Raw genomic sequence first — 24356 nt, forward strand, 5'->3', positions numbered from 1 at the left:
AATCGGTCAACAACGGTTAGAATGGTGGTATGGCGCTGAGAGTTGGGGAGATCCGTGATAAAGTCCACAGCGATGTGCGACCAGGGACGTTGAGGTATGGTTAGAGGTTGAAGCAGGCTGGCTGGTGGTTGTTTGGGGGTTTTGGCGACGTTGCAGGCTTGGCATTTGTTAACAAAGTCGGCCGCGTCGTCCGACAGCATCGGCCACCAGAAGCTGTTCCGCAGCAGGTGGATGGTGGCAGTGATGCCAGGGTGACCGGAGTACGGGGCATCATGTACCCAGCACATGGTCCTCTCCCGCAGACTGGGAGGTACAAAGATCCAGTCAGGCGGGCATTCGGGTGGTGGAGGAGTGGAGGCATGGGCCTGAGTGATGTCCGCCATGAGGTCCCACTGGATAGGGGCTAAAACCAACTCGGGAGGAACTATGGGTTCGGCGCTGCAACCTTGAGGTATGGCTTCGTGCTGTCGGGAAAGAGAATCGGCCTTGACATTCTTGGACCCGGGGAGGTAAGAGATAGTGAAATCAAAGCAAGTAAAGAAAAGAGCCCATCTGGCTTGCCTGGGGTTGAGTCTCTTGGCAGAGCGAAGATATTCGAGATTTCGATGGTCTGTGAACACTTGGAACGGATGTCGGGCCCCCTCCAACCAATATCGCCACTCCTCCAGTGCGGCTTTCATAGCCAGGAGTTCACGGTTGCCGACGTCATAATTTTGCTTGGCGGAAGAGAGTTTGCGGGAGTAGAAGGCGCAGGGAAACAGCTTAGGAGGGTTACCTTGGCGTTGGGAGAGGATCACTCCAATGCCCGTGTTCGAGGCATCCACCTCCACGACGAACGGTATGTCAGGGTCTGGGTGGTGCAGAATGGGTGCAGAGGTGAAGCGCTCCTTTAGCTGGAGTCGGGGGTCCAGTGGCGCTTGTGTTGATTCCCCTTTACCAGGTTGGAGAGAGGTGAGGCGACGGTGCTGAAGTTTCTGATAAATCTTCGGTAAAAGTTGGAGAATCCCAGAAAGCGTTGGAGTTCTTTCACGGTGGAGGGTTGAGGCCAGTTTAGTACGGCTTGGACCTTATTATCGTCCATGGCCACCCCTTCGGGGCTGATGATGTACCCCAGGAAGGTAACAGACCTCAAGTGGAACTCACATTTCTCGACCTTAGCATACAATTGGTGCTGAATAAGACGCTTCAGGACAGCTCTCACCTGGATGATGTGCTCCTCGAGGGAATCAGAGTAAATTAGACGACCTTCTAGCGCCACCACTGTCAAAGGAGGATTACACGCCGTCAGGGGAATTTGATACTGTACACAGAACGACTCATCGATAAAATTCCCCGCTGCCCCCGAGTCAATCAAAGCTTGGGTGTTAGTACTGGTTGACCGGAAGGTTATTTTAATGGGCACCTCGAGACAGGTGCCTGGCAAGGTAGAGGAAACGAGCAGACTCACCCCAGGACGTTAAGCTTGTGAGGGACGCGTCGGGCAGTTGACGCGCTGATGTCCAGCTTGACCGCAATAGAGACAGAGGCGGTTGGCGTAACGGCGTTCCCTTTCCTCGGGGGAGATGTGTGGCCGGTCGACCTGCATAGGTTCTGAAGTGTGGGTTGTCTGGGGCACCGGCGAGAGAGGTGTCGTCCACCGTGCTGGGCGTCTGGAACGGATAAGGTTGTCTATGCGGATAGCCAAGGTTATGAACTGCTCAAGAGAGATACCTTCGTCACGACAAGCCAGCTCGGACTGGAGTTCTGCATCAAGGCCCTGCCGGAAAAGGAGTTTGTGCGTGGATTCGAGCCAGCCGGTTTGAGCTGCGAGGGTTCGAAAGGAGAGTGCGTAGTCCGCAGCTGTCCGCTTGCCTCGGCGGAGAGCCAGAAGTTGCTCGCCAGCGTTCTTGCCGCCCTCAGGGTGATCAAAAACATCAATCAGACTTTGTCGGAAGGATTCAAAGGTAAATTGAGCAAATCCGTGGTTGGTCCACAATGCGGTCGCCCAGTCGAGCGCTCTGCCAGTGAGGACGGAGTTCATGAGCAGAATTTTGCTTTCGTCAGTGGGGTAAAGTGCCGGTTGCTGAGAGAGGAATAAGGAGCATTGCATGACGAACCCCTTGCATTTCGACAGTGAGCCGTCAAACTTCTCGGGCAGCGCGAGTCGCGGACTCGCGGAGGTTACTAAGAGGGGCGTGGCGGTCGTCGCTGAGCTGGCTTGAGTTATAGCGGGTGCCGGTGCGGGTGCCGGCTGATGTAGTACCTGCATGGAGCGCATCATCTCCTCAACAGCTGCCGTAAGCCGAACGAGTTGTTGTTGTTGTTGCGCTGACAGCTGATTAGCTTGGGCGGTGAGTTCCTCCGTCATGCGTGAAATCACCGCTGGATCATGGTGCGGCGAAGTCTTCTGTAATGAAGCCTCAGGCAAGTTGGGATCCATCTGCGGTGATTTACTATCAACAGAACACAAGTCGTACAGGCAGGGTCAAAGGCAGGCAAACAGAGAATATAGTAGGCAGGCAGAAGAGTAACTAGAACAGGCAGAGGTCTGGGCAGGCAGCAAACAATCGTAGAACGGAACAGGCAAGAGATAAACAAGGCAGGCGGCAAACTAGCAAGGTCTAAACAACAGGCTGGAATGGTACACAGAATAGCTAGAATGGTAAACAGAGGGTAACTTGCTTGGTAATGTAGCCGGAGCAAACAAGACTTCGCAATGAATGAATGAACTGAGCAGCTATAAATAGAGCGTGGGAAACAGGGAACAGCTGTAGAGTAATCAGACCTAGGTATGCGGGTTTATGGGAAATGTAGTTCTAGTGATCAATGCTCCGGTGAATCAGATCTCCGATGACTGGAGAGGGAGGCGCTCTCTGTGTTCGTGACACATGCATAGTAATCAAACATGCTTGTCAGACGTCAAAAAGGAGAAAACACATCCCATATACAGCATTCTGTTCTTGACCTCAAGGGCTTTTTTTTTTTACATTTAATACTTCTCTCAAAATCGTCAGAATTCAGTTGTTTAATGTTGCTTTTGCAAAATAAATAAATAAATAAAACCCCCCAAAATAAACTTTAGGTTTCTGTGCATACCCCGAGATAATGTCCGGCAGGCAGAGGTAAGCAAAAATGCTTACTTGACTTATAAAGAATGGAACATAATAGTACAATTTAGTAAACTAAACAAAATGAAAGAAAATATTTAGATTAACTTTCTGTGTAAACAGTGTGTCATACACTCATTGAGCACTTTATTAGGAACACCTGGACACCAACTTATTTATGCAATTATCTAATCAGCCAATTGTGTGGCAGCAGTGCAATGCATAAAATCATGCAGATCTGGGTCAGGAGCTTCAGTTAATTTTCACATCAACCATCAGAATGGGTAAAACAAATTTTCTAATTGATTTAAACCGTGGCATGATTTTTGGTGCCAGATGTGCTGGTTTGAGTATTTCTGTAACTGCTGATCTCCTGGGATTTTCACACACAACAGTCTCTAGAGTTTACTCAGAATGATGGCAAAACAAAAAAACATCCAGTGAGCGGCAGTTCTGCAGATGGAAATGCCTTGTTGATGAGAAAGGTCAACAGAGAATGGCAAGACTGGTTTGAGCTGACAGAAAGGCTACCGTAACTCAGATAACTGCTCTGTAAAATTGTAGTGAGCAGAATAGCATCTCCGAATGCACAACATGTCGAACCTTGAGGTGGATGGGCTACAAGAGTATGGAATAATAATAGTACATTGAAACTGGTAGTTTGTATTGCCATGCAAAGCCACATTGCACCTTTAATTTGAGTTCTCACGGACATATCGTTTACACTGACATTTGTGTTCACTTAACCTAGGATGTGGCATTTATTTTATTTTTATTCTAGACTTGTAATATTGTTTAATCGACATAAGCTTAAGCAAATAATATTTGAGGTATATTTGATATATGAGCCTAGAGTCAATAGTTGTTTAAACTTTAACTATATATTTAACACATTCATGAAGCGTCTTACTCTGGCTTTTCTATACTTTCTACTCTCAATAAAATAAAAATAAAGGCAAAAGATAAAATAGAGCTGAACAGAAGCCATTTGTCATAATCTGAGTAGGCGTTAAATATGTTGCTTGAATCCATTTTAAACACAACAGCCCTCCTAGTGGACAATGGCAGTGATACAAGCAGTAAAATAATATGACCAAAGCACGCATGAGACAGCTTAAAGCAGCAGATGGCAGCATTGTATAACAACATAAAGAGAGAAAAAAAAAACCTCTTTGATCGGGCCGTGTACAATGATCCATCAACAAATTAAACTTTTCTTTCTTTCTTTCTTTCTTTCTTTCTTTCTTTCTTTCTTTCTTTCTTTCTTTCTTTCTTTTTTTTTCTTTCTTTCTTTCTTTCTTTCTTTCTTTCTTACCTGAGTACAGACAAGGTGGCTAAAGGAAACATTGAATGAGAGCGTCATTCCAGGTTTCCTCAACAGTGTTGGGTAAATTAATTGAAAAGTAATCCACAAATATTTACTCCTCTAAAATTTTATACAGGGAACCTTACTGACTACTTCATCGAAAAGGTAATAACAGTTACTTTTCATTTGCTTTCTAAAACACTTTTCAGCATTCGTTTTTTTAGGAATGTGTAACAGCAGTAATGGACTAACTTGACTACTAACATATATAATTTATTTATTTGAAAGTCAGTAACTGTTAACTAATTATAAGAAATTAAAATGAAATCCATTATACTACATTTTTTTACTTTTAAAGTAATCAGATTGCAGAAAATAATTACTTTTTAATCGGACACCCAACACTGTACATCAATGACACCAATAATTTACTATTAGCCTATTAAAGAAAATTGAGGGACAATATTGTGGCTGATTTATTATTTATTTTCATAGTCATTTTTGACCTGTATGTAAATCACTGAGGTAATGGCAGAGTTTACATAATAGTGGGCTAAATAATTACATGTGTATTTGAGTATCTTTCAAGTGTGTGCGTATATATGGAGGTAATACGTGTTACCTATCCATGCAAGGTAAAAGTGTGTGTGTGTGTGGGGGCACACAGCTGTCAGTAGTTGGCTTGCACAGACCCAGCACATACAGTGCAGTATTAATATATTACAGTATATATTAATTTATACAGTAAGTATGATATAAGTATTATATTAATATATACATGTTATTTACTTTTAATATTTGTAGTATTTTGAAGATTCAACTATTGCAGAATTTACCTAAATTAGGGTTAGGTGAAGTTTAAAAAGATTCAATAATCTTATTTTTGACTCTGGCACATGTTATTTTTTCCAGGTGTTTTTAGCTATTTCAATACACTGGAGAAATTATTAACAAACAATATTAATGTCTCTAAAAAGTAAAAGGACATATTCGCTGCCACTAGAACACAAACCAACATCCCAACGTTTCGCTTTACAGCTTCTTCAGGGTTAGGTGAAGATATAAGATAAAGTAAGAAATAAGTGCTAAAGTCAGTGCTAAAATATAAGTGCTCATAAATCCACATCAGCCAAGTGTTAAATTAAGTGCTAAATTAAATTCCAAAATCAATCACTCCATATACTTAAACACTCCCAAAAAATTCAAAATAGCTGCATAAGTAGATAGATAAATAATACAATAAATGAGGAAAGGTTCTGAGGTTCATCAAAGTAGATTTATTGCAGTCTCATAATGATACATACATTTTAAATTTTTAAAGAAAACCAGTATACCGAAAATAATTACGGTTAAAAAACCTAGAGTTGGAAAGCATATGTTTAAAAGAATCTCAGAGTTATACTTATAGTATATTAGGGTTAGGGTTTGGGCTTAGATATTCAAACTTGGATATAAATTGTGATAAATGTTAGTTCTAAGAATTACCATCCTTACATTCCCTCTCCTATCCACTTCCATTCTTACTTCCATTTAAAATCTCCTGGTACCCATGTTTGTAATTTTTGGATCCACTGAAGTTCCCTTCTCTTCCTTTGACTCTCTGTCCACTGGAGGTCAGCCTCCAACCCTGAAACCATTAGATATTCTATCCTGTACCAAAATGTGAAACTAGATGTGTGTCTAGATTCTAAGTGTTGTTTCAACCTTGTGGCAATACTATGCTTAGTTTCATCTGCATACATTTTGTTGCAATGGGTACATCTAATCACATACACTACATTCCTGGTTTGTAAATGCTGTCTGATTGGATAGCCTTTTTCACCAGACGACGGTATTTCATCAGTTGAAAATGAAGAGCCACAGAGGGAGTCCGCATTCAACCTGATAGAAAGGTAGATTTGACTAATAAATCCTTAAGGTTTTGTTTCTTCTTATATGCAGACACCAACCTAAAAGACCGTAACTCTAAAACCTTTTGTTGGATTTGTTGGAAATCACCCTTAACTCCAGCATTCAAGATTTTAGTCTTTTCTGAATAAACTGCAGTCAATGGGATGATACCTTTGGGTTCTGGCACCACCTGTCTGTTTTCCCCTTCCCATAGTTCCCGCAGTGTATCTGATTTAATCTGCCTGAAATCGCCTGGAATACCTCCTATGTCTCAGTGCTGCAAACAAGGTTTGTGTCGCCTCATTGAATTGATTCTCCAGTGAACAGGTTCTATAAAACCAAAGTAACTGAGATTTAATCAGACATCTGAAAGTATGTTTTGGATTATAACTCTTTTTAGGCAGTAGGCAGTGTGTGTCTAGACACAAACTTTCTCTGTTAAAAAAATTATAATAATTGTATCCAAACGATAAATATGTTCATTAGGAATATTGCTCTTTCATTTTATGTGATTGTGATGTGAATTTGCTATTTCATAGAATTGATGAAATGTAGTCTTATCATGGTGCCAGATCACAAAATACCATCCAAGTATATATAGTACATAAGAGGTAAAGAGGAACACTTAGAGAACAATGTATTCTCCCATTCAGCCATATAGATATTTGCATAGGCTGGCCATACCTTGAACCTGCAAGAACTGAGAGTCAAATTCAAAGTCATTTCATGTTAGATTTATTTTCAACAATTGCAAAATGGCATCATCAGGTATGAGTTGGTTAGGATTCCACTCAAAACGTTATCCCACCACCTGTAACCCTAAGTTAGTATTGATGTTAGTGTAAAGGCTTTCCACATCAATAGTAAACAAGAAGAAATTAGCTGGAAACTGTGATTACGAAAAGGATCTATATACTCTGCCACCCTATAAGTTTCACTGTCACAATCAAATACAATGGGTCAACCATGGGGAACCTCACACAGAACCGTCCAAGCCTCTGGATCTGCATGGATTTTAGGAAGTAAGAAAAATCTCCTATATTAGGGTAAGTCAGGTTCCATCAAATAAGCTTTTTGTTTTTGATTAATGTACCCCTCATCAAGTATGGTTTCTAAAATATTTGTAACCTGTTTTTGAGTATCTATTAACAGAGAATGTGACAAAGGAAAATAATTACTAGTATTATTTAGTTGTCTGTTGACTTCTAAAAGATATTGTTGTTTATCCAGGATTACAATGCTAGACCCTTTGTCTGCTGGTTTAATGACTATATCTCTGTTCTTACGTAGTTCAGTTATAGCTTTACGTTGTAAAATTGACAAATTGTCCGGTGCAGTTGTAACAGCTGGAGAATATCTAACAAATATATTATATGACCTAATCCATTTTTGAATAGATTGATCTACTGTGTTTAACTGTGGTTCCCAACTGGAAGCTGGAATGAAGAGTAAAATCTCTCCATCTGTAACAGTCAAAATAGTTTAATAGTTTTATATGTGTACAGAATGCATCGCCATTCCTCATGAGGTCCCCTTCATAGTCCCCTGTGGCACTGAAACAAAGGTGATTCCCTTACTCATTAACTCGCTCTGTGGCTCTGTAGGTTAAGGTTAGGTTAGGGTTAGGATAGGTGCTTGTGGAGCACTTGCTTCTGTTTCACACATGACAATAAAAGACTGAGCACAAGATTTTCCTTGAATAAATTATTTGATCAATTACAATAATGACAATTGTGCATGTGCACAATTAAATTTTTTACTATATGCTTTACTCTGTGCTTTGTGCATTGTGGGATTAAAATGTATCCAAGTGGCTCAAGTGTTTTGACTATGTTCACCAAAATTCGTTCAGATTCATTTAATGATTTAGTAACCATTTCTGGAGATCTCAGAAGGTGGTTACAAATGAGTGTCTTGTGTGAAATTAGATAGTCACTTAATCAACGTTCAAAAGAAAATGTTAATAATTAAAAATGTGTATGTCTATAGACCTACAAAGACACTTTAGTAGAGTTTTGTTTTTCCCGTCCCCTTTTCTCCCCAATTTGGAATGTCCAATTCCCACTGCGCTCTAAGTCCTCGTGGTGGTGTGACGCACCTCAATCTGGGTGATGGAGAACGAATCTCAGTTGCTTCTTCATCTAAAACCGTCAATCCGTGCATCTTATCATGTGGCTTTTTGAGCGTGTTACTGCGGAGACATAGTGTGTGTGGAGGCTTCACGCTATTCTCCGTGGCATCCACACACACAACTCACCATGCACCCCACCGAGAGTGTGAAACACATTATTGCAACCACGAGGATATGACTCTACCCTCCCTCGCAACCAGGCCAATTTGGTTGTTTAGGAGACCTGGCTGGAGTCACTCAGCATGCCCTGGATTCAAACTTGCAACTCCAGGGGTGGTAGTTAGTGTCTTTACATGCTTACTACCCAGGCCCCCCTTTAGTGGAGGTTTTAAGCATTATAAGAACAAATCAAATCTATCATTTCACAACAGTTTGCCAACAGTATGAGTGGTGGTGGCGTAGTGGCTAAAGCACAGGGCTGTTAATCAGATGGTCGCTGGTTCGAACCCCACGGCCACCACCATTGTGCCCTTGAGCAAGGCACTTAACTCCAGGTTGCTCCAGGGGGGTTGTCCCTGTAATAAGTGCACTGTTAGTCGCTTTGGATAAAAGCGTCTGCCAAATACATAAATGTAAAATGTAAGTGTAACAGTTTGTGAGCTGCTGAGCATGAATATTATCAAAAGACAACAATAACAGTCTTATAAGTGATGGTATAAAAGCGTCTGCCAAATGCATAAATGTGAATGCATAAATGTGACGTCTACTACGTCCCCCGCGGCTGAAACCACCTTGTGTAAGGGGTTTTAATGTATTATCTACCAGGTGTCTGCATATATGATCATGTGTGACCCCACAATGTGCATGCATGTGTGGGCAGGTTTAAGTAGTTTAGGGGGACAATTGTTTAGGTTACAAACTGGTAATTACTAGGGTATTATGCTATAAATGTGGTTCATGAGGACATTTCTAGAGTCGCCTTAATTCAAATTGCTTAAAAAACATACTAAACAATGTTTGTTTTTTTTTAATGTAAAAATGCTGGAAATGATTTTGTGAGGGTAAGGTTTAGGGGTAGGACTAGGGGATAGAATCTATAGTTCATACAGTATAAAAATCATTGTGTCTATGGAGAGTTCTCATAATGATAGCCCCCCACCAACGTGTGTGTGTGTGTGTGTGTGTGTGTGAGTGCATATCTGCATGTGTGTCTCTTTTTTGACACACAGACCAACACAGTACCAGTTATCCCTGTTGATGCATTTCTATGGTGTTCACTCACTCAGTATCTCTTGGTTTGGGTGGCAGAGGAGCTTAATACTCTCTCATAGACAGACCCATAGGCTGATGTACAATCCGTTTCATCAATGTGTATGGTCATATTTGCTCCGGTAAGAATTATTTTTAACTTCATATTTGTTGATTTTAAGGCATTCAAATTTGCTTGTTGTTGTTTTTTCTTTGTTATTTGTCAGAAAAGTGTTGGCACAATCGTACCACTAAACTTATCAATATAGAAGTTTAATATTATTTTAAAGTGTGCCAGTATGTAAATGTACTGGGTTTGCCCATAATTTGATTGACAGTAACAGGATTAAGTGTCTGGTGAAAGTACTAATTGGCTATAATGCATTAATATTTTGTGGGGTTTCTCAAAGTTGTATTCTTAATATAGTGTGTTTATATGCATGCAAATACGTGAATTAGAAATTAGGTTTAATTATTAGCTGCTCTTTAGGTTCGCAGCATCAGCTTCCTGTTTGTAATCCCTTTTGCCTGAATAATTAATCTGCTCTTGCTGAAATGGCAAAAAGATCGATACCATTCAGCACTAGAAAGACACATTAATGATGTATTTGAACTAAATTAAATGCAGCATGATTGTATATTTGCTTCTGAGTGTGTACATGTGTGCACGTACTGCATGTGTAAATTTTAGCTAATTAGTGTTGGTGCCTTTGTGTGCATGTGCTGGCAACCCCTGTGTAACCTTTGCATAGTTGGGTCTCATCATAGACTCATCAAAGAAAATACTGCTTTTCTTCTTTGTTTCATCTGTTCACCCCAAAAACATTGTATTTATATTTTATTATAGTACATCAAACATGACTTTTTTAGACAATATTATTAGATATTATATTTTAGATCCCATAAGGGATGTTTCGGGAATGTTTTTAGAATGTTTATACAGTTTTGGGGTTGGCTTAAAGGGAAAGTTCACCAGAAACTGAAAATTCTCATTTACTCACCCTCATGTTGTTCCAAATCTGAATTACTTTTTGTCAAACTCAAATGGAATGGAAAAATAGATTCTGACTGAAACGGAACATTCTGCCTAACATCTCCTTTTGCGTTCCACGGATGAAAGAAAGTCATATAAGTTTTGAACAACACGAGGGAGTAAATGACAACAGAGTTTTAATTTTTCTGTGAACCATCCCTGGAATATCTCATAGTTACTTTCTTTACGTTACATATTGCTCAAATCATTAGAAAACAATAACATGGTAAAAACACCATATAGGTAATTATATTCCAAATATTTTGTAATTAAAATAATCTTTGAAATAATCTTAAAATAGTCTTTGACTCTTTCTCTCTCTTTCTCTCTCTCTCTCTAGCTCTCTCTCTCTCTCTCTCTCTCTCTCTCTCTCTCTCTCTATCTCTCTCTCTCAATTTTCAATTTCAATTTAAAAGTACTTTATTGGCATGGTTGTGTTTACATGCAATATTGCCAAAGCATTAATACACAAAACAGATAATGACAAGACAAATAATAATAATAAAATGGTAACAAATAGCAATAAAGATAGAATTTAAATAAGGTCTCTGTCTCTTTCGCTCTCTCTCTCTCTCTCTCTCTCTCTCTCTCTCTCTCTCTCTCTCTCTCTCTCTGTCACACACACTCTCTCTGAAACACACACACACCCATACCCAGAACAATATAATTCTAGACAGTGCTTAATTAACATATGCAGCGAAGGCATTAAATCTAAATTTAAAGTGCCCAATTCCTCTTAGCTGCTGTATTATAGTATCAGAAAGAGAGAGAGAGCGGAAGGGATTGTGGAAAGAGTGAATTTCAAGGGACTTGGACACATATCTTATCAAACACCTGTGACCTCAGAGAATAAAGCTCTGGCATTTGTCCAGTAAATCTTTATCCATTTCCATTCATTACAACAAACAGGATACTGAAATGGTGAAATATAAAAATTGTGACAGACATGTTCCAGGTTCACAGGGTTTAGCACATTAAAAACTTTTTCAGGTAGACATTTCACACAGCAGTCGGCTAAGTGGTTGTTGAAAAAGACCTTAAATCAAAAGGTAATTAAAACAGAATCTTTTAATGTTCTGTGAGGTTAATTTGTGTCAGACTTCATCTGATAAAGTACATTTTATGACATTGAAAATTACAGACAAGAGACCTAATCTTTGTCTTCTCCTCATACTGTCTTTTCAACAAGGAATTCAATTAATATTTCGCATTTCTTTCCCCACAGCTTTTTGCTGTTTTAGCATTTGCAACATGTGGGGGGTATACGGGACAGATACTGGTTAAAGTGCAATGTGCAGACAAAACCCATAACAATATCAGTATCATTTTCAACTACCCATTCAGGTAAGTGTTCTTAAACAGACAAAACACATAGTAATGTAAGTTACACTGTAAAAACAATATTTGTCAGTTAATCTACATAATGCATATTTAATGGAATTTACATCTAAATTGATTGGCTGCCAGTTAAAATCAGTTATTTAAGTCATTTTAAGGGTCAAAACAGGTAGAAGATAACAAATTAAGATAACAAATTGGCACAAAAGTCTTTGAAGTCTGTTTACTACATTTATTTAGAGAATATTTTACTTTGTAGGACATAAGCCCCTGCTGTCACCGTCTTGACTTATGAGAGCAGAACAAAAAACATACAACCTTTTGAGGCATTGGATGTTGCTTACATTTCTGTTTACCTTCTTGGTAATTAGATAATAATGAAATGCTAAAAACAAAAACTAAGAGTTAAAAACAATGTTTAAAATGTAGTTTTGTTGATATAGAAATGAATGTTCCCCGTCTGTCGCTCACTTCGATGTTGTGTCGAAGAAGCGACACTAGGGGTCTTTCTTGAGCGCCGAATATGCCTCTGAACTATGAAAAAAGGCCAATGAGAAGTTGGCAGACAGTATTTGCATACCCCGCCCCCGGACATACGGGTATTTAAGTGGGCAAATCCAATGAGTTCATTCAGAAATTTTCTTTGGAGCTGATGGTAGTGCATGCAGTCACACACACCAGTTCCTGCCTTTTCCTCTGAAACTTTGCATGCTGTTGGATTGATGGTGCATAACAGCGGCTTTCTCCTTCTTGCACAGCTGTGCATTCTGCCCCTGGGCACTTCGTCAGCGCATAGAAAACTAGAAAGAGTTATTTAAAAGAGTGATTTTCTTTACAAGAGTAATTTCCTCTAAAAGAGCAAAACACAGCGGCGTTGAACATCCTTTTCAGGACGCGTCTTTGTAAAGATGCCTTTCCGCCCCTGTGTTGTTCCTGGATGCGGTAGAGTGCTCTCCGCTTCAGACGGCCACAGGCGTTGTCTCGTGTATCTGTGCAGCGATCACACCGTGGCTGCGTTTGTGGATGGTTCATGGTACCATGACAACGTTGCGGTCACGGCTTGCTTTCAATAGAAAGCAAGCCACTCCAGCTGCCCCCCGCATTGCTCCTTCTTTCCACGGGATTGAGGACAATGCGGCTGGCACTGGAAGCGATCCGGGGATGGCAGCAGGTGCAGCTCTGCCGGGTACGCCCCCTCGGACCACCCGCCCCCCAGCACGCTCATTGACTCCCATCCGTGCTCGCGGTAACAGCGGCTCGCCTCACAGCCAGTCTGCCTATCCTCTCGAGCTTGAAGTGGATGAGCTCGCCGCTGCATCGGAGAGCGCGACATCTGACGCAGAGTACTCCCCTGGGCTGCCGCTTTCGGGCCAGCACACCTAGGCTGAGTCCGATGCGCAGATGACCGACATGCTTTCCCGGGCCGCCGCTAGCGTGGGGCTGGATTGGAACCCTCCATCCTCCCCACAGCCATCACAGTTGGATGACTGGTTCCTGGGGTCCGGGCGCCACTCACAGCCTCGCCCCCCCGGTCCCGTTTTTCCCGGAAGTGCACGATGAGCTGACGTCATTGTGGAGAGCACCCCTCTCCACTCATCACAGCGCCACTCGCTCATCTGCTCTCGCTACCCTCGACGGCGGAGCGGCCCATAAGTACACGGCGATTCCCCAGGTGGATAGGGCAGTTGCGCTCCACCTATGCCCCGGAAACCCTTCCACCTGGCGGGGTCACCCTGTGCTCCCCTCCAAGCCCTGTAGGACAACATCCTCGCTTACCGCGAAGACCTACAGCACCGCCGGACAGGCCGCTTCTGCCCTGCACGCCATGGCTCTCCTGCAAGTCCACCAGGCCAAGGCGCTCAGAAACATGCACGGGGATGGCCCTAATCCCGATGTGCTGCAGGAGTTGCGCTCAGCGACCGACCTCGCCCTTAGAGCTACAAAGGTCACAGCGCAGTCACTCGGGCAGACGATGGCCATGCTCGTGGTCCAGGAACGTCATCCATGGTTGAACTTGGTCGAGATGCGTGAAACCGAAAAGGCTCGCTTCCTCAACGCCCCTGTCTCCCAGTTCGGCCTCTTCGGCGACACCGTTGAGGACTTCGCCCAGCAGTTCAGAGTTGAAGAAGCAGACGGAGGCCATATCTCACATCATGCCCCACTGCAAGCCTGCCGCCATGGGCCAAGCCCCGTCTGATCACCGAGGGCATCCCCCTGTGGCTAAGAAACACCCTGCTCCACCTTAACCTGGGCCCAGCTCTCAGCCCCAGCGTCGAGCACCCTGCAGGAGGTTCATGCCCCCATCTCACGGACCCCCTCGAGGACCCAGAAGGCTCCCAGGTGCTCCTGAGACATCCGACCCAGAGTCCAAGACGTTAGCTCCGGGAGGAGACTTTTGTGTTAAACTTATTTAATTTGCCGCACCCCCCGTACCCACATTCTCAAAAACAGAGCTATTTCCTTTGTCTCTGGGTCACATGGCCTGCAAATGCTGTCCTCACGGCACTTTGCTTCCAGATCTCAACAGTCCCGGCTTCCTGAATGCGGTACCTCCGCCCTCAGCCCCAAGACTGTTCCCCGGCCGGCCGGTTCAGAAGAGTCCAGAGGACGCCAACATCGGACCTCCTCATCAGTCAGGAACCCACCCCCTGCCGGGCGTGCGGAGCAAGGTAAGTGCTTTGAGTTTTTTCTCAGCACCACAGCCTCGGGACGCACCCTTGCCTCCCGAAGCCGCATTACCTGCTCCGCCCCGCTGCGAAGCCCCGCCGGGTACATCAAAAATACTCGTTCCCTTGGTGCCCCTAGCACGGAGTTTGGAGGCGTGGGGCTTTAACTGCCCAACCCGTCACGCTGGTTGGTCCAGACCATTCGACTCGGTTACGCAATTCAGTTTGCGAGGCCCCCGCCCCCCTTCGCGGGCATCCGTTTTTCCGCAGTAAATGGCGAACATGCCAATTCCCTGCACACGGAAATCGCTACTCTTTTACTCAAAGATGTGATAGAGCCTGTCCCTCCAACCAAAATGAACAAGGGTTTCTACAGCCCTTACTTCATTGTACCCAAGAAAGGTGGCGGCTTACAACCGATCTTGGACTTGCGAGTTTTCAACCGGGCTCTGCTCAAACTCCCATTCAAAATGCTCACGCAAAAACATATCCTGACATACGTCCGGCATCTAGATTGGTTCGCAGCAGCAGACCTGAAGGACGCGTACTTTCACGTCTCGATTCTGCCGCGACATCGACCCTTCCTACGGTTCGCGTTCGACTGCCAGGCGTATCAGCACAAAGTCCTCCCCTTCGGCCTGTCTCTATCCCCTCGCGTCTTCACGAAAGTCGTAGAGGCAGCCCTTGCCCCACTCCGAGAAGCCGGCATCCGCATACTCAACTACCTCGATGACTCGCTCATCTTGGCCCCCTCGCAAGAGTTACTATGTGCGCACAGACACCAGGTGCTCAGGCACCTCAGCCGTTTGGGGCTTCAGGTCAACTGGGTAAAGAGCAAGATCACCCCGGTTCAGAGCATCTCTTTTCTCGGCATGGAGTTAGACTCAGTCTCAATGACAGCAAGTCTCACCAACGAGCGTGCGCAGTCAGTGCTGAAATGCCTTGCTTCCTTCAAGCCAGGCACAATGGTCCCTTTAAAACTTTTCCAATGGCTCCTGGGGTATATGGTATCCGCCAGACATTCAAACCCTGGACAGACCTCTGCTTTTTACGGGCAGGAGCACCCTTGCAGCAGGTGTCCCGACACGTCTTTGTCACGACCGACGCCTCCAAATCGGGTTGGGGTGCTGTGTGCAACGGGCACGCAGCTGCGGGCCATTGGAATGGGGCCCGCTGCGCTGGCACATCAACCGCACATCAACCGCCGAGTTGTTGACTGTTTTCCTTGCCTTGAGGAAGTTTCTCCCACTAGTTTGCGACAAACATATCCTAGTCAGGTCAGACAGCACGCGGTGGTCACGTACATAAATCGCCAAGGCGGACGCTCCCGCCACGTCACGACTCGTCCCCTCCTTTGGAGCCAGCAGTGACTCAGTGTCACTCACATCTCAGCAACCTCAATGTGATAGCGGACACGCTGTCACGACAACACTTGCCCAGTGGAGAGTGGAGGCTTCACCCCGAGTCGGTCCAGCTGATTTGGGAACGATTCATCAAGGCCCAGGTAGACCTGTTTGCCTCTCGAGAAACCTCCTACTGCCCGCTCTGGTATACCCGAACAGAGGCTCCCCTCGGAGCAGATGCACTGGCACACAGCTGGCCCATGGGGCTGCACGAGTACGCATTTCCCCCAGTGAGCCTTCTTGCACAGGTGCTGTGCAAGGTCAGGGAGGACGAGGAGCAAGTCACCCTAGTGGCTCTGTACTGGCCAACTCGGTCTTGGTTCTCAGACCTTATGCTTCTCGCGACAGCCCCTCCCTGGCGAATTCCCCTGAGGAAGGACCTTCTTTCTCAGGGACGGGGCATGCTCTTGCATCCGCACCCAGACCTCTGGAACCTCCACGTCTTGCCCTTGGATGGGACGTGGAAGATCTAGCCAGTCTACCACCTGCTGTCGTAGACATGATCAACCAAGCCAGAGCCCCAGGCACCTGTACGCCCTAAAGTGGCGCCTATTCACGAATTGGTGTTCTTCCCGGGCTGAAGACCCACAGAGGTGCGCAGTTAGGTCAGTGCTTTTATTTCTACAGGAGAGGTTGGAGGGGAGGCTGTCCCCTTCCACCCTTAAGGTGTATGTCTCCGCCATTGCAGCTCACCACGACGCAGTAGACGGCAAGTGTCTGGGTAAGCACGACTTAATTATCAGGTTCCTAAAAGGCGCCCGGAGTTTAAATCCCTCCTGGGATCTCTCAGTGGTCCTCACGGGCCTCCAGAGACCCCGCTTCGAGCCACTAGACTCAGCTGGACTCAGGGCCCTCTCTCTTAAAACGGCCCTGCTGATCGCGCACGCCTCCATCAAGAGGGTCGGGGACCTTCAAGCGTTCTCTGTCAGCGACACTTGCCTGGAGTTCGGTCCGGCAGACACATATGTGATCCTAAGACCGCGGCCGGGCTACGTGCCCAAGTTTCCTACCACGCCCTTTAGAGACCAGGTAGTGAGCCTGCAAGCGCTGCCCCGGGAGGAGGCAGACCCAGCCCTTTCATTGCTGTGTCTGGTACGTGCTTTGCGTACCTATTTGGGAGCTCTAGACATTCTGAGCAGCTCTTTGTCTGCTTCGGGGGACAGCGGAAAGGGAATGCTGTCTCCAAACAGAGGCTTGCCCACTGGGTCGTCGATGCCATTTCATATGCTTATCACACCCAGGCCGTGTCCCCCTTGGAAAAATCCTGAATTAACTCATCGTATTTGCCCGGGGGCAGGGTATGCAAATACTGTCTGCCAACAACTCATTGGCCTTTTTTCATAGTTCAGAGGCATATTCGGCGCTCAAGAGAGACCCCTAGTGTCGCTTCTTCGACACAACGTCTCGTTCCCTCATCAGGGAACGGAGGTTACATACATAACCTAGACGTTTTGGTTGCAAAACCAATACAATTTGTGACCTTGAAGCAAATTTGTAATCTAGAAACAATTTTTTCTTTGCTTTAAATGTGCTTTGACAATAATTTTGAATGACTTCATGTGATTAAAATGTCAATACATTAATTTGACTCTACTGCTTTTCGTGGTCATGGAAACAAAGAACCAAAATACACATTTTGCAAATATATTTGCAAAATGCAAATGCAACAAAATAATCTGAGCATATTAGAATCGGCAGCAAAGTCCTATGTTTTCTCAGACTCCAGCAGGTACATTTCAGTGCTCCTCTATGTGAAGGTCCAAAGAAAGAGACTCTCTTTCTCGAAGGGGATTATGCTTCATGCTCTCAGTTTTTCGTCACTGTGTCGGTCCTGGCTTTTCTCTATTCCCTCTTGGCCACAATAGTTTACTTCTTCTACCAGAACAAATACAGAGAGAAGAACAGAGGTCCAGTAATTGTGAGTTCATTTCAGAATTTTTAAATGTGCAATCTGTATAAAAATAAATACTAAGAAGTCTGCTTAATCTAATCATCAACACTTTCTATTCTTTGGGGTCTTTTTGTCAATCCCTATAGGACTTCTTGGTGACAATAGCTTTCTCTAGTCTTTGGCTGGGGAGTTCAATTACCTGGGCTAAGACTCTGTCTGGAGTGAAGACAGCCACTAATGTGCATCAGATCCTGCTGTTAATGTCTGCATGCAGAGCCCAGGAGAACCTATGCCAGGTCCTGCAAGAGCCCATATGGACAAATCTTAACATGTCTGTGGTGAGTATATTGTTTATTAGGAAGCTATTTGTAAGTAATCGTCCCAAAAATGTCCCAATTTTTCTACCACTATTATTGTGATGGAAATCAAAACTTTACTGGACAAAGTGATAATGTTGGCTTAAGCCCATTATTAGGAACACTATGGTCCAAATAAAGTGCCCAACGTGATGATTTTGTAGCCCATCCGACTCAAGGTTTGACGTGTTGTGTATTCTGAGATGCTCACTACAGTTAAAAAAAACACACAGTTACCGTAGCCTTTCTGTCAGCTAAAACCAGTCTGGCCATTCTCAGTTGATCTCTTTAATCAACATGGCATTTCCATCTGGAGAACTGCCACTCACTGTTTTGTTTTGTTTTTTGACACCATTCTGAGTAAACTGTAAAGACTATTGTGCATGAAAATCATGGAGTTTTACAAAAATCCCTAATTCGAGACCAAAAATCTTACTCTAGTTAGCTAATTAATAAAATATACAGTATACGTAAAATTATGTAGAAATTTGGAAATGGAAATATTTAATAAACATTTTAATGTCATATGAAATAGTTAACTTTTTTTTTAACAATTTCATACAAAAGAATTTTATTTTTTAGGTTAACTTTTTTGAACAATTTCATACAAAAGGAAAATGAAAGGAAATTAAGGTTTAATATTGAGGCTATGTACTACAGACATACTACGTATGTGGGATTAAAATAATCTGCACAATCTTTAAGGCTGTTCTGAACACCCTAGCAACCAACTAGCTATTCCCTAGCAACCACCCACAATACCTGTCTGTCTGTCTATCTGAAAATGTACGTTCCATAATTCTGTTTTATCCTTGTCTGCTTCCAGGCCTTTGGTTTTTTGAACTTCTTCCTTTGGGCTGGTAATATTTGGTTTGCCTACAAAGAGACAGGTCTGCACAAGTCCACCCAGCGATATCCATCCAGAACTCCCTCTGAGAAACGCGGCAGCTTCAGGCAATATAGTCAAACCAGTTGTGATCAATCTGGAACCGGCTTTGGCCAAAGGCTCTACAACCAGGGGAGTTTTGACTTATCGAGCGGAGGCTTCAGCCTACCCCAAACTAATTTAGGACAGCCAATGCTGTACCGACAGGTGGGGAGTCCAACATCCAGAGGCCCTCTCATATTTGTTAATGAGATCTGAGATAGAGAGCATGGGTTGAGAAGAGAAAGAAATAAAAAAGCTGTCTAAACTGATTTATTCTCAGTAGTAACTCAGTAATATCAGTAATAACTATCAGTAATAACTGATATTTCTCACATATGATTGGAAATTGTAGAATTTTTGTAGATATCTGTCTGCACACTGTTATTTATTTGTTTATTCCCAACAGAAGTTCCTCCGGGATACAGTATTTAACCTCTTTTGCATCCTTAATATTTACGTATTATATTAATTCAAACTAATTTAGTATTGTCTCAAATATGGGCTATATATAATATATTGTTATACTGTATATATATATTTGTACAATATAGTTGTTAAGATTCAGTGATACTTATGTAGTATTTTAAAGTGTAGAATGTCTACATCTACAGTTTACACTATCTGTTTAAATATTTCCCAAACAAAAGTACTGTGGTAATAATACGTACATTGATACACTGTATGCTATGGTACTGTGTGATTGCCATTTTCATATAGTATGGTATTTACATGGTACTCAAAGGTCCTTCAAATGTGATATTACCATGGCATTACTATCATTGTTGGGTCCAAAAAATGATAATACCATGGATTATTGTAATACCATAGTAATAATATAGTAATAACATTGTAAAAACATTTAGTTCTATTTGTATTTATAAGGCATGTACAACACACACAGCACTCATTTTTTATGTTCTGTCATGAATAATGATTAATTACCAGTAGACAGTTGGGATGAGCAATATGATTTGAGTCAGAGAGAGATAAGTCCTGAAATACTGAAATCCGAGGGGTGATGACCAGTCAGAGCTCTTTTTAATGAATCTTTTTGTCTAACCACACACAGTGTTCAGTGAAATGCATGCATGAGGATGAGTCTCTCTGAAAAAAATCCAATGCAATAATGTCGGTATATAGTTCCAATTTATTATGAGATTCAAAATTGCTCAAATATTATGTAAATTGATTGTAATTGTGTCGATCGTAACTGTGTCTTATAATTAGGTAATAAAATACTACTTATTCCTCTAAATTACAGTTTTATGTGTTTGATGTAAGTTACCATTACCAATTCCATTCTTTTCTGGAAAAGCTAATGAACCTTTAATAAACAATCATGGTGAAATTTACAAAAGGCAGAGGAAGAAATGAAAGCATTCAAACACAGAAACATCCCCATAGGGGATTCATAGTAAATTATCTCTTTCTCTATCTACATGTTCTTGTGCTGTTTCTTTGTTAGGGCTGTCTATTACAAAAGAGACAACAGCCACTGCCGAAGCTACTTGTTTTCCCCATTAAGCCTTTTAATGAAGGGGTGTAAGGGAGCAATTAGGATCTCTTGCCCTGTCAGAGCCCAATCTCAGCCTCATGGTTAACAGCTCTATATCGGCAGAGTATATACACCACTGCAGTGAAGCTAAATGCTTGCAGCTGCCAGGGCTCCAAATTGCAGCTTTTAGGTGGTCATGAGATTTTAGCCACTGGCATCTTGCTGGTACCAAATTAATGGTTATAACTGAGAACCTCTACAGCTGTTCAATTACATGCCTTAGACTAAAAGAGTGAAGTGCGTGTACATTGAAGTAGAAAAGAGAGAGAAGACAGCAATTTATACATACTTTAATTTACAGGTGTCACAGCAAGTCACATTATGCAAAATATGCTTAAAAGGTGCTCATAGACAGTTCATGCTTTACCTCCATCCATTAATCTAAATGAGGATTTATGGAATTCTACTTCATATCAAACCCCTTACCCATGGTTAAAGGACTGTAACACGTGGACTTGAGTGGCTTTGATAAAACGGTTGCAACAGCACTAATACAAAAGAGACCAGTGTTCAATAAAGAGTTAAGTTTATTCAAAAAAATGATCAGAGTAATATTCTGCAGATAGTTCAGTAACCTAACTGTAGGCAGTTTGCAGTTGCCAAGCAACACACAGTAGGATCTTGGCACATTAATATAGAATGTGTGGTCACAGTGTGCATTATAGTAATTTTAAAATGGCTTCAAAAGAGACTCATCCAATCAGAATTTAGAATCGGAACTATGCGTTTTATAAGGCTTGTTAAATGAGAGTGGAAATCACTTTGTTAGAGGGCTTATATAAATAGAGTAGGCACTTAATTACATAATGGCAGAATAAACATCTCATGGTGGCACATGATGTAGCAGTGGAATTTATGTTTTGCTCTAGAGGACTGAGTATAAGCTAATCATAGAGTCAGCCAAGCAAATTAAAAGACACCATGATGATCGATATTAGGAGGTACAAATTTATGTGAAGAGGAGGCTGGGCTGACCCTCACTGTTACCCTGTTTCAGTCCAGATTCTTCATCCTGTTCATCCATCTGTCATTTCTGGCTCATAGATAATGCCCTGATCCGAGGCTTAAAAATAAAAAATATATAGATATCAGTTTTTTAAGCTGAGAAACAGTTAGTGCATGCATCTGATTGTGACTACCACCATTTACAACCTAAAACCATACATAAATATATAATTATCTAATTGATCTATGAAGGCAATTATCAGGGTAATTACCATGACCCACATGGTAGTGGTTATTGTCAGAGTTTCAGCGGTTCACGGACCAAAGAAATGTGTGTATTAAACTTAAACTAAACATAACCCATCAATTAACTAAATATCAAATATATTTGTTCAAATTACAAATAACTGTCAGGATTAAGAGGCCAAGGTTTTTACAACGCCTCAAAAACAGGTCAACATTAACTCATCCATTCATAATTTTATATTTCTATATCAAATTCACAGAAATTATGACCCCTACATCTCATGCTCTTTGCTGCCAAATGAGATACAAATACTCAGTTATGAACCACACACACAAACTAAATATGTTCACATAATCTCCATACACAATGGGGAAAATTGCTGCTGATTTCATTGATGTGGGGCACAGTGCACAGTGGGATCTCAGGCACTGGCATAACTGGGCATCTTTTACACAAGAGAGATGAGAGAAATGATCAAAGCCGATGCCATTTTCCAATTCCTGCTGTTTCTTGCACTTCATAATCCTTTTCACACAAATCCTGTAGGGTATGTGTGATAGACAAATTAAAGCATGGATAATATATACTCACTGAGCACTTTATTAGGACCACCTTTACAACTATATATTTATGCAATTATCTAATCAGCCAATCATATGGCAGCAGTACAATGCATAAAATCGTGCAGATAAGGGTCAGGAGCTTCAGTTAATGTTTACATCAACCATCAGAATTGGGTTAAAATGTGATCTAAGTGATTTGGACTGTGACATGATTGTTGGTGCCAGCTGGACTGGTTTGAGTATTTCCTGGGATTTTCACGCACAACAGTCTCTAGAGTTTATTCAGAATGGTGCCAAAAACAAAAAACTTCCAATGGCTGTTCTGCAGACGGAAATGCCTTGTTGATGACAGAGGTTAATGGAGAATGGCCAGACTGTTTGGAGATGAAAGAAAGGTTACAGTAACTCAGATAAGCCCATCTGCCTTAAGGTTTGAGGTGAAAACCTTAAAGCGGATGGGCTACAACAGCAGAAGACCATGTCGGGTACTTTATTAGGCCCATGGTGTTCCTAATAAAGTGTTCAGTAAGTCTACATAGCTCCTCAGGTAATAATTTTTATATAATTTTTAATATTTAAAAAAACAATCTTACTCTAAAGAGAGCATACAATATAAAATCTTCTTGAAGACAAACTTGAAGGGAATATCCTCAGCACAGTCCTTTTCTGATATTCTTTCTTCAGCTCTCTCATAATTACTAAGAAAAACAATCCATGGTCTGCATGTTTATTTGTGTAAAACTGCGCAAAAAATAGTTTCAAACTGTCAACAAGAAATGTAAAGTTTGTCAAGACAAGTTTAAATCAACTTTAAAAAGGAAAGATTTTATGGTTATTTAAGCCTTTTGTAAGCCTTATGTTTAAATACCTGGGCTGTTTCTGTATCTGTGTTGCACAAGCTGTGTTGTCAGTGTTGTTAAACTCATGCAAAATGCTGTTGCATGTGCCACTGAATCTTGTCAATACTGAGTTTTGCCCAGAGAGCAATCTCAGAGACAGTTTAGCACTCTGATAATCAGACTGCAAGTCAATTGAATAAAAATCAGTTGGAGGGCTAGATAAAAATGATTGGGCGGACCGGATTGGGCCTGTGGCCTACTGTAGGACATTGCCAATTTCTGGATGTTTCCTTTGGCATTACTAGGTGGTTTCTTGACTTTGACAGACAGACAGACAGACAGACAGACAGGCAGGCAGGCAGGCAGGAGACCGACAAACAGACAGGCAGGCAGGCAGACAGACAGACAGACAGACAGACAGGCAGGCAGGCAGGCAGGAGACAGACAGACAGACAAACAGGCAGGCAGACAGGCAGGCAGGAGACAGACGGACAAACAGACAGGCAGACAGACAGACAGACAGACAGACAGACAGACGGACAGACGGACGGACCGATGGACCGATGGACGGACGGACGGACGGACGGACAGATAGATAGATAGATAGCATTCATTAAGCTTTCAGACTTCACTGTTGACATTCTGCCAGTTGATACTCTGCCACTTCACTGTTGACACCTATGGCCAGTGTGGCCATAGGTGTCAACCTGGCCATAGGAGGAACTGGGACTTTTCCCGGTGGGCCGGCCATGAAACGGGCCGAACGGGCAACAAAATGGCACCGCGATATGCCAAAGAGAGAAGCAACATGCACCTAATACAAAATTGTATTGTTTGCAGTGAGTGGTTATTTAGGTTAGGTTTGTTTACCTGATATCATCATTTGGTCTCCCATCAGCCACTTGACAGGTCCTATGTCTCAAAAGCCATTTCAAAAGAGCCAAATGTGACTTCTTTACCATTATAGTAAACCACCTGCACCCCTTTTGCA

General features: G+C 42.6%; 1 protein-coding gene across 1 annotated transcript; it reads left to right on the forward strand.

Annotated features, from left to right (window-relative positions):
• The first annotated feature begins 9573 nt into the window (after nt 1–9573).
• Nucleotides 9574–20457, forward strand: LOC127646206 (synaptoporin-like). Its single transcript, XM_052129705.1, has 5 exons — nt 9574–9744; nt 11860–11978; nt 17761–17959; nt 18079–18270; nt 19115–20457. Exons 1-5 carry the CDS (start codon nt 9721–9723, stop codon nt 19430–19432), a joined length of 852 nt encoding a protein of 283 aa, XP_051985665.1. The 5' UTR covers nt 9574–9720; the 3' UTR covers nt 19433–20457.
• The last annotated feature ends 3899 nt before the right edge of the window (nt 20458–24356 follow it).

Source organism: Xyrauchen texanus, chromosome 7 (assembly GCF_025860055.1).
Source record: "Xyrauchen texanus isolate HMW12.3.18 chromosome 7, RBS_HiC_50CHRs, whole genome shotgun sequence".
NCBI lineage: Eukaryota > Metazoa > Chordata > Actinopteri > Cypriniformes > Catostomidae > Xyrauchen > Xyrauchen texanus.

Bases quoted from the DNA above. Each gene is read 5' to 3' on its own strand.
- LOC127646206 (XM_052129705.1), top strand. From the start codon at position 9,721: ATGTGTATGGTCATATTTGCTCCG. The intron at 9,745-11,859 runs GTAAGAATTATT...CTTTCCCCACAG, and splicing joins GTATGGTCATATTTGCTCCG to CTTTTTGCTGTTTTAGCATT. The intron at 18,271-19,114 runs GTGAGTATATTG...GTCTGCTTCCAG, and splicing joins CAAATCTTAACATGTCTGTG to GCCTTTGGTTTTTTGAACTT.